The 18,927-nt window shown below is 39.2% G+C and overlaps 1 protein-coding gene across 3 annotated transcripts in view; it reads right to left on the minus strand.

Moving 5' to 3' along the window:
* Positions 1-18,927, minus strand: part of LOC122794036 (cyclin-dependent kinase-like 1) — a 1,692,555-nt gene that overhangs the window by 483,088 nt on the left and 1,190,540 nt on the right. For all 3 annotated transcript variants that reach the window (XM_044062168.1, XM_044062160.1, XM_044062151.1), the window contains exon 6: positions 5,486-5,686. In XM_044062168.1, coding sequence (XP_043918103.1) covers positions 5,486-5,686 — 201 coding nt within the window. The remainder of the gene's footprint in view (positions 1-5,485; positions 5,687-18,927) is intronic.

Genomic DNA, 18,927 nt, shown 5'->3' on the forward strand with positions numbered 1-18,927 from the left:
ACAGGGGGGGGATGGGATAGGGAAAATTGACTAACAAAAAATTAAAAGAGACAGGGAATTTCTGTCAGAAAGGGTAGAAAAATAAACTTAAACTATCAAAAATTAGTTTTAGACTAAAAAGGGGCTTGAAAAATCACAAATGTGAACAACTTACCAGGAGCTGGTAAAAAGAAGACCTCCTAAGCGAAGCGGCAAACGAGATCTGGGTACTTACCGCCTTGCATCATGGGATATGGGGCTGCCTCGAGCTGGTAAAAGGAGTTCTCGAGCTAAAGCAAGTGCCGAGTCGGAGCCGAGGATCGGCTCCGAACCCATCAAGCAAGAATGAAGGCGAGATTGACAACTTAACATTGTTTATTTGACTATATCTTCTTCTCTCTTTTGGCTGTTCCCGTTAGGGGGCCACAGGGATCATCTGTTTCCATTTCTCCCTGTCCTCTGCATATTGTTCTGTCACACCAACCACCTGCATGTCCTCTCTCACCACGTCCATAAACCTTATCTTAGGCCTTCCTCTTTTCCTCTTACCTGGCAGCTCCATCCTTAGCATCCTTTTCCCAAATACCCATCATCCCTCCTCAGCACATGTCCAAACCAACACAATCTTGCCTCTCTGAATTTGTCTCCAAACCGTCCAACCTGAACTGACCCTCTAATATACCGATTCCTAATCCTGTTCATCCTTGTCACACCCAGTGCAAATCTTAACATCTTTAACTATGTCACTTCCAGCTCTGACTCCTGCCTTTTTGTCAATGCCACTGTCTCCAACCCTTACAACATAGCTGGTCTCACTACCCTCTTGTAGACCTTCCCTTTCACTCTTACTAGTACCCGTCTGTCACAAATCACTCCTGACACTCTGCTCCACCCATTCCACCCAGCCTGTACTCTCTACTTTCCCTCTCTTCCACACTCACCATTACTCTGAACTGTTGATCCCAAGTACTTAAACTCATCCACCTTCGCCAACTCTACTCCCTGCATCCTCACCATTCCTCTATCCTCCCTCTCATTCACACACATATATTCTGTCTTAGTCCTGCTGACCTTCATTCCTCTCCTCTCTAGAGCATATCTCCACCTCTCCAAGGTATCCTTAACCTGGTCCCTACTCTCACTACAGATAACAATGTCATCTGCAAACATCATAGTCCATGGGGCCTCCTATCTGATCTTGTCTGTCAACCTGTCCATCACCATTGCAAATAAGAAAGGGCTCAGAGCTGATCCTTGATATAATCCCACCTCCACCTTAAACGGATCTGTCACTCCCACTGCAGACTTCACCTCTGTCACACTACCCTCGTACATATCCTGTACCACTCTTACATACTTCTCTGCCACTCCTGACTTCCTCATACAATACCACAACTCCTCTCTAGGCACCCTATCATATGCTTTCTCCAAGTCAACAAAGACACAATGCAACTCCTTCTGACATTCTCTATATTTCTTCATCAACACTCTCAGAGCAACCATTGCATCTGTAGTGCCCTTTCCCGGTATGAAACCATACTGCTGATCGTTAATCATCACCTCCCTTCTTAACCTAGCTTCCACTACTATTTCCCATAACTTCAAGCTGTGACTGATCAGTTTTATCCCTCTGTAGTTACTACAACTCTGCACATCACCCTTATTCTTAAAAATAGGCACCAAAACACTTTTTCTCCACTCCTCAGGCATCCTCTGACTTTCCAAGATTAAACAATCTGGTTAAGAACTCCACTGCCATTTCTCCTAAGCACCTCCATGCTTCCACTGGTATGTCATCTGGATCAACAGCCTTTCCATTCTTCATCCTCTTCATAGCTATATCGTGTACTGTAAACAGGGAGATGTGAAATGTTTCATTTTTGCCGAATGCATTATAACTTCCAGCATATGGGCATACCTCTGACCTGTCCTGATTTTCAAAGAATGTCCAGATTTCTATCTCACATTTTTGGGTCTGTTTCTCCTAAAACTGGGGTTTTCTGGCAAATAATTCAGGAGTGAAATCAGAAAATAATGGTAAACATTTGAGTTTCAGACTTCATATCCTTCAGAAAATTCATGCTAATGCAAAACCAGTTATTCTATCAACTTTCTAAGTTTGTAAGAGCAATATTTAAAAAGTGTCCCTATTTTTGGGCCTTTTTTCCCCCATTATTTGTGACTTTGTCCAGATTTCTTCCTCTAACAGGTTGAGAGGTATGAGCATGGGTATTATTTTCCTCTAATATCCCTGCTGGAAGAGAGCCAGCTGTAAGCAAAAGACATCCATTCCACAGACTGGCAAATTCTCACACAAAAATGTCAAAATGAAAAGTACATAGCAGTAAACATGAAATAAAAATCAGTACACATCATTTTAATTTAAAACACATGCCAGTTTAGTTCCTGAATATATCTTTCACAGAACTGACTTTGTTTTTACAAATATCAGCAAACTTTGTTTAATTTTCAGCCAGTATCTTCTTAATTCATTTAGAAAAAAATACACCTCCTTGCTCAGCACTTAGCACTCTTTCTTTCATAAATATTAAAAAGATAATTCAGTTATGCAGCTGTTAGCTATATCAAAAAATTTCATATGCACAGTGATAACAAGCCACATTAAAAAGTCACCACTCCACTTGTGTGTAATGATTAGGTTAATACGTGAAAAATGCTCTCATTATCAGAACACAAAGCACCTTCATGTCTGCCTGAATGAAAGCAGCCAATTGGGGGGCAAAACCACAAGAATGGTTCAATAAACAATCTTGTCAATTCTGTAATAGGAATAACACCTTTGGAAGTAGAAGTAATGAGTCATTTGCTTGCTCCATCATGAGTGGTTGATTCCTTAGACTTCACTGCTAGATCAAACTTGGCCATTCAGGAATAAATCTCACCTTAACTCCAAACCTCCAAGACAGTATTCCTACATTATTTCATTTCTGGGACCCGCAAACATGTATCTCCTCTCTGGAACATTGAATCTTGGCTGTCGTATCTTGAGCACGTAGCAAGCATTCCTGTGGTTCTTACATGAAAATACTGACAGCAGAAAATGTAATGGTATCAGGTTGCATTGCATGCCTGTTATAAGCACACACACACACAAACATGCACTAGACAGCACACATAAATAGAATACATTTTTATACTAGAACAACTTAAAACTAAACCTATTTTGCTAATGAAGCCTCATCATGTGAATTAATAGATATGAGTGGTTAAGACTTGTTTAAATAATTGTTTAAAATATGACTGCTAAACAAGCAATAAGCACGCACCAAGAAAACATACTACCCAGCTATCCCCGATTTTTCAGAATGTCCCCAATTTTGCCTCATATTTTTGTCCTATCCCTTATAAAAATTTTAATTTTCTGGTAAATTACCGAGGACTACACTCAGTCAATATTACATGTATGGTGATACAAAATCTCCTGTTCTATTTATTTATTTTAATGTGAATTAGAGTAATATTTATCAATTGTCCCTGATTTTTCAACGTTGTCCCCTCATTACTTTTTGGATATCTTTGGTTTGTGAGCAATAAAGTTGAGAGCTATGGAAATAACCTATGCGACTTAACCATATATGTAACTAATCTACATGTACAACATGTTTAAAGAAATGTTTGGTACACTTACCGTAACTGCCAGCTAAAGCCATACTTCATATGATGTAGATATTTTAAGAGAATATGTGGAAAGTTATGGGTTTATTTCAGTCAGTCCAAAAGATCAGAGCATTCAGACAGACTATCCAGATGTTATCACTTTAACAAAATATTAAGCACATAACACACTGTCTATGTAAATGTTCAGTTTCCCCAAAGCTGAAAAAAGTATCCTAGTTTTCCTTGATAATAGGTTCATATATTAGTATTAGGCTATCTGCCCTTGTAGACTATTTTAAGCCTAGTAAAATTTCCCATATCACAGGTAAGAATCAAACCCCGTACCTTGCGTTTATGAGGTAAACACTTTAACTATTATGCCAAACCCCAAATATACATCTTCAATCTGTAAAGCTCTTTCCCATGGTGAGAATCAAACCTTGCACCTAGTGGTTGAAAGGCATACACCTTAACCACTGTACCACTTATATGCTTATACAAGGCATTGGAGAGCATTTCTTATAGCCTTATTATTAAATTTACGCTCAGAAATTAGTTTTGCCTCAGAGAATTTGCCATATTCATAGGTTGGGTGGCCTCACATTTACTGAACTTGCTTCTTTATACATGTTATTTATACATATAATTAAGGTAAGTTACAAAGGTACCTTGGGATATATGCACGGACCATTTTATCACATTTGTAAAGTGACTATTTATATTCTGATGCTGCTTTCTAACAAAACTAGTTGGGTTTCAGCACAGCACTGAAACAGTGTTATATCTATATGGGTGCTGTGTGTGTGTGTGTGTGTGTGTGTGTGTGTGTGTGTGTGTGTGTGTGTGTGTGTGTGTGTGAGTTAGCTTCTAATATTCCCATAACCCCAGCACAGTAATGCCTTTGTTGTTTATCTGTATGCACTGGGCAAAAGGCCGTAATCTTTCTCTCCAAGCCCATTTGTACTGCTAGTCTTGAAGACAAAGAAGAATTTAAATATCACAGGCTGTGGCATCCTATTGCTCTTCACGCAGTTCACATTCCATTTAGTGTCATATGGGTTTCTTGGCTGCACCTCATTTGAGGAAGAGTAACTTGTTTTATGTTACCTTCTTCCACAAAGAATCGGTTTGCGACACATTCAAAATTAAGATTCCTAAGCAAAGATCCATGTTATAGTGTAGTAACAAAACAAATGATAAGTATACGTCAACACCTTTTAAGCATATTGTGATATTCCTAGATAAAGTTGTTAGCCACTGCTCCAAATTCTGACTAGCCATTCTACATTGAGTAAGAAGGTTGATAGCTGTACTGTCATATATGATTCTAACTCAGATGATCATGATGGGAGCTACTATCAGGATACTCAACTTTTCTATCATTTTCCTGCAAGAATCGTAGCTGAAAATGCTACAGCCATGTGCATTCTTGGTAGTATTCCACGCTGTACAAAGTCATATGCTGTTTAGGAACAAGGAAATACTGCAGTTATTTCTTTAAATAATGGTTACACTTGTATCCTCACCACTGATGTCCAGATGACAGGCTTGTGAAGCTAACAAACTTTAGCTAGTCAGGAACAACATACACATCTCTTCAAATGTTATGGAACTATCACTTTCCATTAAAACAAACTTCCTTTAACAAAATTAAAATATACACACAACTACAGCAAATAATTTTTGTATTTAAGCCAAGAAAACATCAGCTTAATGCACTGTCACAGTGACTCAGATACAGCTTCTTTGAATTTTTACAACCTTTGGAAACTACAGCTTAGTGAAACTGGTAATGCTTACGCCATTAAAAAATACCAGACTTGTATAGCAAAAGAAAATGTGTAAAAAAACTAGAAACAGTATACTGCATTATTTATTTAACTTTTACCTAGAGTTTTCCGGATTAGATAAAGCTGGTCCACATCAGAACACCCTGGCCATAAAGGATTCCCACACAACAGTTCAGCAAAGACGCAGCCAACAGCCCAGATATCCACTGGAGGCCCATACTGAGTATCCCCAACCAGTAGCTCAGGAGACCTGTACCATCGTGTTGCCACGTAATCTGTGTAGTATGCATCAGGTCCAGCTTTAGGAAAAATAAAAACAAGTATAGAGTAATTATATGCTTGCATCATACTTGGCAGTACAAGACTTTACTACTAGTAAAAAGAAATGGCTGTGACTAACTGGTATGTCTACCTAGTACAATTATCTTTAACAGCAATGTTAAAGAAAATAGAAAGCGTGAGGTAAAATATTATTTGCTTTAACTACATTGTTAAAAAGTGTTATTGTTACAAGTTATTTACCAACTTCAGTTAATATCACACGTGTTTTGTTTTTTTTGGCAAATTGGTAAGGGCTGCAGTCAGTGAATAATAACAGATGTCCTTCCTTATCACTGTTGCAGTACTCTTTACAATAGGGATCCCCTGCCTAGGGTAGCCTGACGTCTGGCCAGTATACCAAAGCCTTTAGGTTGTAATGGGTATGCTATATATCACACGTAAACTCCCCGCACATGGGGTAGGGCATAAGGGTGATGTCTGGAGGCACCAAACTCAGAACTTCTTTGAAACAAGTCTGAACCCATCTTCAATCGAGAGTCTGAATGGCTGTCTGTCTGCAAATTACCAAACGCTTTCATATAAGTGCCCCATTGGGGTTTTTTGATTTTCTTACCTTTTTTGCCTTGTTTTGGTTTCATGTCATCCAGAAAGGGGAAATGCCAGTGCAGGAGACAAATTCCCCACAAAGATCATTACGAGCAGTGTTTGCTTTGCTTAGGTGCTTCTCATGACCATATGTCTTCTGCATTGTCAAGCTTTTGGCCCCAAGAAGTTGCGTAGTTGGCTTTGTTCCCTAGCAATTTATTTAGAAAATCAAAGACTTATGCTTTTGGTTGAAGACCCTATGGAAGGATCTTCCTGTCCTGAGGGTCAGCCGTCTGCAAAGAAAAAGGCCAAAAAAGCTTAGTCGGATTCTTCGATTGTACCACCTCCACTGGACTTCTCTTTTGAGGCCAGTGAAAGCGCAGAGGATCGTCTGGTTTTCTTGTCAGATTCTTCTGCCTTGACCACTTCAGAGGCACGCATGGATATGACTTTATGCACATCCATGGAGGGCTTGCAGATGTCTGCCTCAGATGTACAGGGAACTGCGGCTGATAATTACCAAATGGCCTAGATGTGCTCCTCAGATATTAGTAAGGGGAGAGATCCCAACTACAATTATAGGATGTCATCAGGTGTCGGAGCCTCCTAAAGGGGTTTAAGGCTGACGTCCCACTCAGAAAGAAGCAGAAAACTAAACACATTTCTCCTGCTCCCAAAGATACTTAGAATGAATGGCAAAACTTTAACCAAGGCCTGTTTAATACTCTTATGGCTCTGAAATCTCCACAGGGGGGTTCTGTTCCTGCAACTCTCTAGTCTTCTACTCCTCTTAAGAGACGTAGGGAGCAGGATTCCTCTGAGAATGATACAGATTCTGATGAAGAATCCCTGATTTATTGTTCTCAGATTCCTTTTCCCTTAGATTATGGTTCTGAGGAAGAGTCCATCAGTCCTGGCTCTCCTTTTGGAAACACTTTTTTCCAGAATGATGGCATTTTTCAAATGGGGCTATGCTCAGGTGTCTGATGATCAGAAGAGGTATGGTGAGCTTCTGCAAATGAGTCTCCTAAGCCCTCTGCTGTTCCTCCTGTTCTTGCTGCTTTGCTGGATGCATTTCTACTGCTTCTCAGGCTCATGATTCCCAGCCCCTGCTCCCAGAAAACTGATAGGTTTTATAAACTGCCTAATGATTGCAAATTTTTTTAGAAGTGCTCCTCGGCAGACTGTTCTGTAGTATCAGTTGCCTCTGACAGACACACCAAATTGTTGCCTTCTACCAAACTGCTTCCCTCTGACAAGGGCAGCAGAACCATGGAGAGGCTAGGTAAGAAAGTGTATACGTCTGCTACTCTGGTCTTTACAGCTGTGAACTATCAGACACACATGACCAGATATGTTTTGGCTCTTCTTTCTCAGGTCTGTCAAGCTATTTCAGATCTTCCTGAATCTGAGGGGAAGGTCTCTGCTCTTTCCTTCCTAGAGACATCTTCCCAAGTTGTTCACCATTCTATTAAATGCAGCTGTGATGCAGCAGATGCTTCATTGGGGCTGCTGCTTTTGGATCCATTTTGAGGAGGTATTCCTGCTCAGACTTCAACCTTTACCTCATGATATCAAGGCTAAACTGATGGTTACTGCTCTGGGTGATAAGCATTTGTTTGGCGCTGCTGCTGCAGAGTTGTTTAAGTCCCTGCAAGAAAAGGGTAAGGCTTTACAGGAATTGAAGCATATCTTTGTTTTATCTGCTCCTAAAATTTAAAGGAATTACCCCAGCAAGCTTGCCTTTTTTTGTAGACAAACTCGCCCTCTCTCCAAAGGTAAAACGTTTGGTAGGAGGGCTCCTCCTTCTAAGGCTACCCAAACTCCTTCTACTCAGAATCCTCTTTTTCCTGAAAAAAATAGGTGTTGTCTGACTATTCTTGCCCTGTTTTTCTCACATTTCTCTTTCTCTGTGTCTTTCCCTCTCCCTTCCTATTTGGTTAAAGCCCACCCAAGACTCCTGGGTTCTTTCCATAATTTTCCAGGGGTCTCACATGATTTGAAAATCTCTTCACCCCTTTTTGGCCATTCCTCAGCCACCTCAGGAACAACTAACTTTTTTTTCCAGAGGTGCTTCAGGGCCTGTTGTTTCAAGGAACAATTCAAAAAGTTCAAACTCTTCAGAGGGAGAAGGGATTTTACTCCAGAATGCTCTTTATCCCCATGAAAGAAGGCACTTGGAGACCCATTCTGGATCTTTCTCAGTTAAACACCTTTTTGAAGGTCCCTCCCTTTCAGATGCTGTCCCTTCAAATCTTTTCTTCTCTTCTACTTACTCAGGCTTTTTTAGTTTCCCTGGATCTCAAGGATGCTTATTTGCACATCCCCACTGACCCCTTTTCAGAAAGTTTTTACGTTTTTCTCTTTCCTGGCATTTTCAGTTCTCTGGTTTGCCCTTTGGGCTCTCCACTACCTCAAGGGTCTTCACCAAATGCCTCACTCCTGTGATTGCTTTCTGTAAGTAGAAAGGGATACAGGCCTTTGCTTACCTGGGCGACCTGCTCATTCAAGCCTCTTCGCCAGAGATTTTGCTTCAAGCACCTATACTCTGCTGTTTTTCTCCTGCAAAGCCTGGGGTTAACTGTAAATTTCAAAAAATCATTCCTGACTCCATCTCAGGATCATGTTTTTCTGGGGTGCAGGCTCCTGACTGTTCCAATGCTGGCATTCCTGCCTCCGCCCAAGGCTTTAACTCTGATTTCTTTCAACCTTTCTCTCTCTGCCTTCAGTTACCACCAGGGAATTTCTGAGGGCTATAAGTTACATGGTTTCCACTATTCCTATGCTTCCTCTGGCCAAGGTCCATATGAGGAAGCTCCAGTGGTTTCTAAAGTAATTTAGGATTCAACATTCTAATAGTTTAGATTTTCTAATCCGTCTTCTTCAATGCCTCAAACAGGAGCTTCAGTGGTGGGTCCATCAGTTGTCCCTCAACTCAGGGCTTCCTTTTCACACTGCAGTTCCTTCTCAGGAACTTTTCACAGATGCCTTGGATGTGGGATGGGAGGCCTCCTTTGGTCCTCTGAAAGTACAGGGCCTTTGGTCTCTTCGACAAAAGAAAGACCACATCAATGTCAAAGAGATGAGAGCGCTTCTGCTGGTTCTTCAGGATTTTCATTCTCTTTTCCTTCCAGGTCCCCTCAAGATTTTCACAGGCAATACAACTGTGATGTGGTATATCAACAAGCAAGGGGGAACAAGATTTCCTGTGCAGATTAGCTCTTCCAGGTTTGGGATCTAGCTATCAAACCTCAAGTGACCCTTTGGTCAGTTTAGATTTCCTCGGATCAGAATATAGTGGCAGATTCTTTGAGCAGGTCCATAACACACAATCCCACCAGTCGATGCTTCACAGGGAAGCTTCACAGACATTGTCCACCAGTGGGGTACTCAAGTAGATATATTTGCCTCCTCTCTGAACAGAAAACTTCCTCTCTTTTACACCAGAGTTCCATGTCCTTTGGCCTGGAAGGTGGATGCCCTCTCTTTTTCTTGGAAGAGGATGTTTCTTTATGCCTTCCCACCCCTTCCTCTCATTCAGAAGGTGCTGTTCAAGATAAAATAAGATGCTCCCGAAATCTTGCTGGTGACCCCCTTTTGGCCCAGACAGCATTGGTTCCCTCTTCTTCTTCATTTAGCCAAGGGCAATCATCACAAGTTAACTCAAAGTGTGCACTTACTCAAACAATACAAGGGGTCTCTCATCCATCTCCACCCATTCCCTCATGAGAGGGCATGCTTCCGGTCCTGCAGAAGGCCAAGAAACCCAGTACAAGAAAATAGAACTAATGTAATTACCATAACATGGCATCTGTGTTGTCCATTTTCATTCTTCTCACTGTTGGGTCTTCAGATCCGACTCTGCCACATTCACAAGACTTTAGGATCTGAGTCTCAAGCTCCTCCCTTTCCCATAATGCATCATACCTTCCTTAACTTCTCAGATCGAGTTTGCTACCCTAATATGTAACACTACCAAGAAGAAATAGAACAGATCAAGAGTTTCTGGGGCCCAAGCCATGAATTTATGGGTTCCAAATTCCTCTAGGTAACTCCTCGAAGATACCAAGGCTAGGAGATGGATGGGAGGGAAATGAGGAAGAATGAAAATGGACAACACAGATACCAAGTCATGGTAAGTACATAACTTCTATATCTGATGGTGTCTTTTTCATTCTTCCTCACTGTTGGGTCAGGGTTCCCAGCTACGTAACTCTTGGGTGACCCCTAAGGAAGGATATCCTGGAGCACTGTTGTGCTGAAGGATGCCCTGTTCCTGGAGACAATGTCCAATTTATAATGTGAAAAAAATGTATGTGTCTTAGACCAAGTGGCTGCAGCACATATTTCATTAAGAGATGTCCTGGCAGAAAAAGCTGAAGAAGTGGCCATGGATCTAGTCGAGTGGGCTTTAGGTGGACGAGGCAATTCAACCCTGTAATCTTAGATACTGCTTGGTCCAAATGATTAGTAGAAATGGTTACAAAGAGTTGATCAGATTTTCTAGGCTTCTTTGTCATGTGCAGACAGAAATGCAACTGTCTATGAACATCGAGAAGATGCAACACATATTCTCCTTTGTTTGAATAATTTGGAAAGAAAACTGGGAACTGAATGGACTGGTTAATGTTGGATTCTGTTGCTACTTTAGGCATAAAGGATGGATTAGTTCTTAGAGAACTCTGTCTTTATGAAAAATGATGTAAGGAGGTTTGGCTGACAAGCCTTGCAGTTCAGATGCTCTCTTGGCTGACGTGATGGCTACCAAGAATATAGTCTTCCATGAAAGAAATTTCAAGTCACAACTATTGGGTGGTTTAAAAGGTTTTTGAGTGAGGCCTTGAAGGACAATTGTAAGGTCCCAAGGGGGAGAAGGATCTTTTATCGGAGGCCTTAGCAGAAAAATACCCGTCATAAAGGTTTGCATAACTTCAATGAGGAAACAGAGGAAGATCCCTTTCCTGAATGAAAATTAGAAACGGCAGCCACCTGTAATGTAATGGCAGAGAAATTGGCACTGTCATGAAAAAGTGAACTCAGAAAAAGAAGAATAGCTGACATAGGAGCTGTGAATGGATCAATATTCTCCTTTGAAGCCCAAATCGTGAATATTCTCCACTTACTGTTATAGACTTTTTTTTGCAGAAGCTTTCTGCAAGGCCAACATCATGTCACGAACTGGAAAAGCTAGCTTGGATTTTCTTATAATCACTGGAAGTGGAGAAAAAAGAAATTATGTACTCACCATAATGTTCCATGTGAGTAGTTTGACTTCATTTGTCATCAACCTGTGGGATGTCGGATCCGGACCGAATCCGAGACAGCAGCTTCACCAGCATCTGAGCTGAACTCCAAGCTCCTCCCCTTACCTATAATACCCCTCCATCTCCTTCCTTCCCTCAGATCGAGTTTGCTATACCTCTCACAGGAACCCGATCCAAAACCCATCACTAATGAAGATACACAAGAGAGCCGCAAGGCGCTCTCTCCTGCCTGCCAATGCAGAAAACATAATGAGAAGGAGGGGAGGACGGTTGATGACAAATGAAGTCCAACTACTCAGATGGAACGTTATGGTGAATACATAACTTCTTTATCTGAAGTAGTTGACTTCATTTGATAATCAACCTGTGGGATAGAGTCCCCAGCTATCAAAAACCTTGGGTGGCCCTCATGGAAGGATATTTCAGAGCACCGCGGAGCCAAAGGATGCTCCCCCCCGGAAAACATGTCCAATTTATAATGAGAAATGAAGGCATGAGATGAGGACCAAGTACCCGCCGAACAAATATCATCTAAAAACACTCTAGATCAAAAGGCAACTGACATAGCCATGGACCTGGTAGAATGAGCATTTATCCTACCCGGAAGGGACATACCTTTGTCTTTATAAACCTGAATGATGCAAAGGGAAATCCATCTGGCAATGGTTACCTTAGAAACCGGTTTGCCCAGAAAGGGTGTAGCAAAGGATACAAAAAACTGATCAGACTTGCAAAAGGCTTTAGTCCTGTGTAAGTAGAAATGCAGTCGTCTATGCACGTCTAATAAATGTAATTTATATTCACCCCTGTTCTGAAAATTTGGAAAGAAAACAGGTAAATTGATTGACTGATATTTGTTTCAGAGGCTGCTTTAGGCAGAACAGAGGGATTAGTACAAAGTGAAACCCTATCTTTATGAAAAATCATATATGGAGGTTTGACGGATAATGCCTGGAGTTCTGACACTCTCCTACCCGAGGTAATACCCACTAGAAAAGCTGGCTTCCAAGATAAAAATTTAAGATCCACAGAAGCAGCAGGCTCAAAGGGTGTAGCAACCAAAGCTTGTAAAACTAGGGTAAGGTCCCAAGAAGGGGTAGGATCTTTAAATGGGGGGTCTTAAAAGAAAGAAAAAACAGCAGTTTTCTGTAGAATGTCACCAAGCACAATAGATTCCACCACAGATAAAAACGAAGTGCAAAACACAATTTATTAACGCAATTCCAAAATCAAGGCGTTTTCGTCCTATAACTGGACTTCATCAGATAATCTCTTACATCATTTATTAGCATCCATTATATACTTCCTTTATTTCCATTTTCCAATCAAATAACATCAATTAATTCAAATAAACAAATCAGCTTACTTCTAAAAGCTCATTAATATTAAAATACAATTCATTTAATCACATAAATACATCCAATTTCTCTAAAAAAACTTTAATTTATATCTATTCATCACTTTAAAATCAATTCCATTCATATTGCAGGGGCTAAAATATATTTTATATACATATTTAAATAAATAAACACATTCATAAAATTCACATTCAAATAGCATAAATTTTTATCCAACAGCACCATCTATTGACCAGATAATTTATTGCACTTAGGATTATATTTTAGCTGCTTTTAGTTTCAGTAGAGGTAAAATTGAAATATATTCGTATAAACCTGGGGATTTATTTGCTTCCAACGTGATCTGCCACCATAATTCTCTATATCCTATGGTGTCCTCCCATGGCCCCACTCTGATGTTATTCTTTATATGTTCAATTACAAAAAAATGGAATATACTGTCTTCACATGCCTTCCTGTGTCTATAAAATGCATTAGTTTATTTCATTTTTATAATGTCATAGGTATGCTCGTAAATTCTTCTTTTTAAAGTTCTCTCCGTTTTACGTATGTAAAAAGACCCACATTTGACACAGGTGGCCAGATACACTAATCCTTTAGTATCACAATTGTATAGCCCATTACTCCTAATCAATTTACCTCTACTCTCAACATATATATTCTCCTTATTTGCTATATATTTACATTGACCACATTTCCCACATTTAAATGTACCCTTTTTATTATTCAAGCTGGTTCTTATATTTTTATTTTCCTTTTTCTTTTGTTCCAAATATTCCTTTATATTATTAGAATTTTTATATATTACCCTAGGGGTATCTCTAGGTAAGTCTTCCAAATCAGTAAGAGTTATAAATCTTTCCCATTCTCTATAAAAAAACGATTTAATGCTCTGATTCAAACCATCATACTCTAATACAAAGGAAAGTTTATATTCTTCTTGTAAACTAGCATTACTATTGTTTTCCACATAGTTGCCCTTAGTCTCCTTAATACCTAAAATGGGCTCAAATTTTCCCATTCTTCCTTTTTCTATTTCCAACCTAATACTATTTACCAGGCTTTTATCATATCCTCTATCTAGGAACATACCTTCTAATAAGTCACATTCTATCTTAAAATCTTCCAATTTACTTGTCATTCGTGACCCCCTCACAAATTGGCCTTTTATTATATTTCTTTTACTATGTTCTGGGTGTATGGTTGTAATGCAAATAAGAATTACAATAAGTTACTTTTCTATATACTTTAGATGCAAAAATACCTTCACTTTTAAATATTTCTATATCTAAATATTGTAAAACCTTCTCAGAAACATTATAAGTGAATTTAAGAAAATCAGTAGTTTGATTAATATATTTTATAAATTCTTCCAATTTTTCTTTTCCTCCTACCCAGAATATAACTATGTCATCTAGGAACCTCTTATACAGGTTCCAATAAATATGGAACTCAGATTTAAGTACGTATTTTTCTTCCCAGTTAGCCAGTACAATATTTGCATATGTAGGTGCACAGGCTGCTCCCATGGCTACACCCTGCGTTCGTTGAAAAAATTCCCCATTAAATAATAGGAAGTTATTTTTAAGTACCATGTCCATCAAGCCTGTGCAAATTATTTTATCATTATGTGTCAATATATTATCCATAAAAATTTCTACTTCAAACATATTCATACCTTCTAAACAGGGAATAGATGAAAATAAATCTATTATGTCAATTGTTACAAATAATAGATTTTCAGTATACATACTATTATCTATCATCCTTAATAAATCCCATGAATCTTTTAATATAGCAAACTTGTTTACCCATATATGTTTTGTTTTACTATCTATAAGTTTGGCCAAAGGTAATGTTTTTGAACCATCCGCTCAGACAATAGGTCTCAGCGGTGGGTCTACTACATTTTTATGGTCTTTAGGAATGCCATAAATAACTGGTATTTTTGGTTTTTCTACCTTTAAATATGTTAACATATTTCCATCAATAAGTAATTCACTATACATACCCTCTAGTTCCATATCTATCCTCTTATAAGCTAAAGAAATTTCATTTCTGGACACCATCCTATATTTATTCTCATCTCTCAAGATTTGATTAATTTTTCCTTCATAGGTGATGGTGTCCATAATAACTGCTCCCCCTCCCTTATCGGGTTTCATTATTCTTATCTTGGAATTATTCTTTAACTCATTCAATGCTTTAAATTCCTCCTTACTGATGTTCATATCATTTCCCATCTTTTTATATGTTTTTTCTTATTTCTGCTTCCATAACATTTTCCACATTTTTAAGTTGTGGATGTAATGGGGGATTAAAAACTGAGGATCTCACTAGAGTTCTATCAATATAATATGGATTTGTTTGTTTATCATTCCTGCCATATATTAATTTTAAATTAACTTTTCTCAAAAATAATTTTAAATCAAGGAGTGTAGTTGTCAGTTCCCCTTTTACTTGTGGAATAAATTTAAAACCTTTTCCTAATAAGCTAAAATGTTCATCTTGAAGCTTCACATCACTATAATTATAGATAGTAAAACCATTTAAAGTATTTATAATACTTTCATCATTTATATTATACTCACTTATGTCAATACTGTTTAAAGATGCTGGGTCCGGGGTACATATATTTAATACCCCCCCCCCCATGGGAAAATTATCATGTGGCAATCCATCTATTCCACTATTTATCCTTACCCTCTCTAATGGGGGAAATTCTTTATCATACAAATCATCTCTCCATCTCTCTCCCATTTCATCAAATTCCCTTTCATTTCTTTTTCCATTAGTATTTTTATTGTTATAATGATTAATGTTCCTATTAAATCCTTTCTTTCCATTATATAAGTTTCCATAAGCACCTGGTTTAGGATAACTTACTTCATTTTCATAATCAATCAAATCACATTTTAATTTCTCCATTTTTCTATTAATTAATCCAGTACATTTTTCAACTATTTCACCTCTTATTTTATAAAATTTATCTCTCTCTTGTTTAATATCAAAAAACAAATCATCCTTTATAAGCCCCTCCAATACTTCTATATCATTCTGTAAAACAGTAAAATTTCTATTATTTTCCTTAATAATTAATTTTAAAATATCTAAACCACTATTATTAAAAACCTCTAACAATTCCTTGTGAAAAGCTGAACCTATTTGTACATTATTAGGATATTTGTACATTCTAAGACCTTTTGGAACAACATTTCTCTTGATACATTCAGTTAGATATGCATTTTCAATATGTAAAGTTTTATATTTAAACATATTCTTTGACAGGTTATCAATCATTTTACTATATGAATCGCCATTTCTTTTTCCTTTTGAGCAATTCATATCAAATTTAAAACAAATACTTTTGTTTAACCAGTCTTTTGTTAAAACGGGTCTACCAGGAGAACCAGTACCTGAAATGGCATCACCCGTATGTTGCGAGTTAGCGCCAACACTTTCCGCTCGATTAATTCTATTTTCACAGTCCTGTAACACCTCTGGTGTAAAAGCTGGATTAAAAGTTCCACCATTCGGTTCTGAAGAGTCGCCGGCGTATACCCCATCGCCCATCAGCTCTCTCTTCCTCTTACTTTTCTGGCCTCTCGGCTCACCATTTCCGCTTTCTGTCCTCTGGGACGCTTGTGAATACATTCCTACCAGGGTGTTACACAAAGGTGTCAGCAGGTAATTGAACATATAAAGAATAACATCAGAGAGGGGCCATGGGAGGACAACATAGGATATAGAGAATTATGGTGGCAGATCACGTTGGAAGCAAATAAATCCCCAGGTTTAAATGAATATATTTCAATTTTGCTTCTACTGAAACTAAAAGTAGCTAAATTATAATCCTAAGTGCAATAAATTATATGGTCAATAGAAGGTGCTGTTGGATAAAAAATGATGCTATTTGAATGTGAATTTTATGAATGTGTTTATTTATTTAAATATGTATATAAAAATATATTTTAGCCCCTGTAATATGAATGGAATTGATTTTAAAGTGATGAATAGATATAAATTAAAGTTTTTTTAGAGAAATTGGATGTATTTATATGATTAAATGAATTGTATTTTAATATTAATGAGCTTTTAGAAGTAAGCTGATTTGTTTATTTGAATTAATTGATGTTATTTGATTGGAAAATGGAAATGAAGGAAGGATATAATGGATGCTAATAAATGATGTAAGAGATTATCTGATGAAGTCCAGTTATAGGACGAAAACGCCTTGATTTTGGAATTGCATTAATAAATTGTGTTTTGCACTTCGTTTTTAACTGTGGTGGAATCTATTGTGCTTGGTGACATTCTACAGAAAACTGCCGTTTTTTCTTGGTTACTGTTGAGACTTGTTTTTTTTGGTATTGGTCTTAAAAGAAAGGTACGTGCCTTCGTTGAAGGTTGAATGTCGAGCTGGCACCTCGGCGTCTGTGAAAATCTACTGCCAATCATTAGCAGACCGGAGTTCCGCTGTGGCGACCCCTAACCGGGAAAAGCCGAAAGACAAGCAACAACAACAACAACCTTTAATAAAAGTTTTACAAAGTCTGGAGGAAGCTAAAGAAGCCATGTTCTCACCTACATGGAAATTTGAAATGGCAGCTAGTTGAACTTTTACTGTAAATGAGCTGGCACCCTGCTGGAAAATGTGTGCCAAGAACTCAAGGACTGCTGGAACAGGGGATGTGAAATGGTACAAATCCCCCTGAGAAGCCCAGCTAGAAAAACGCTTCCATTTGCTATGGTATATTTTCCGGGTAGATGATTTATGAGCTGCCACCAGAATAGTCTTAACCGAGGAAGACAGACCAGGAGTCCTAGCAATCAAGGGAACTTGAGCAGCCAAGCAGTGAGCTTCAGACTGCCCAGGTCTGGATGAAGGACCCTCGAAGGGTGCGAAATGAGATCTGGTATTGGATCCATGATCCAAAGAGGAACTATCAGATGAGACCAAAGAAAGTGAAACCAGACTTGGTGAGGCCAGAATGGGGCAATGAGGATGATTCTGCTCCCGAACCAGCGAGCCTTCTGGAGAAATTTTGTCATGAGAGGTAAAGGGGGATAAGCATAAAGAAGACTGGGAGGCCAAGCATGGACCAGAGCATCCCTGGGGAACTCCCCTTGTGGGGGGATAAGAGCGAAGAACTCGCTGCACTTCGTGCTGGAAGGAGATGCGAAGAGACGTCAGCAAGGCCAACCCCACTCGAGGGAGATCTGCTCCGCTACAGAAGGATTCAGAGACCACTCGTAAGGCATCAGGATATTTCTGCTCAGTGTGTCTGCCAGTATGTTGCATCGACCCATAATGTGCGTTGCTAACAGAAAACGGTTGGTGGAGATCGCCCATTCCCACACTCTCATGGCCTCACGACAAAGGGGATAAGATCTGATTTCCCCTTGTTGTTGATGTACCAGACCACTGACATGTTGTCCATCTGAATTGCAATAGTTCCCAGAGGAAGAAAGGCATGAAGGGCTTGTAACGCTAACAAGACTGCCCTCATCTCTAGAACGTTGATACGCAATTTGGTCTCGATCAGGGTCCATGTGCCTTGGACTGTCCTGCCCGAGCAATGTCCCCCCCTAGTTGGGAGGTGTCCGTGGTCACCGTGGCTTGGGGGGGGGGGGGAGCTGCTATAAATGTTCGTCCCTTGATTAACTCATTCACTCCGGAGCAGCTCAGAAAATGCTGCCTGCTTACTTCCATAATTGGATCAACAGTGCAACCTGAGCTCATTTTCAGAAAATCCATTTGTAATACCATACAGAAAAATAGAAGTTATGTCCTTACCATAACGTTCCATGTGGAGTGTTCATCTCGCCTTTTGTTCTTACACCTGGGTTCGGAGCCGATCCTCGGCTCCGTGTCGGCCGCTCGCAAGCTCTGCATCGAGAAGAAGCTCGAGACAACCTAATACCCACAATCCCCCTCTGCCTTTACCTCAGATCTAGTTTGCAAGCAAACCAGCAGTCAGAGAGAGAACACACTCATGCCAAAATTTTTCATAGACGCAAAAACACTTATCTATATATATATATATATAT

The sequence above is a fragment of the Protopterus annectens genome, chromosome 1.part0 (assembly GCF_019279795.1).
Source record: "Protopterus annectens isolate FY-2018-M chromosome 1.part0, PAN1.0, whole genome shotgun sequence".
Taxonomy (NCBI): Eukaryota; Metazoa; Chordata; order Ceratodontiformes; family Protopteridae; genus Protopterus; species Protopterus annectens.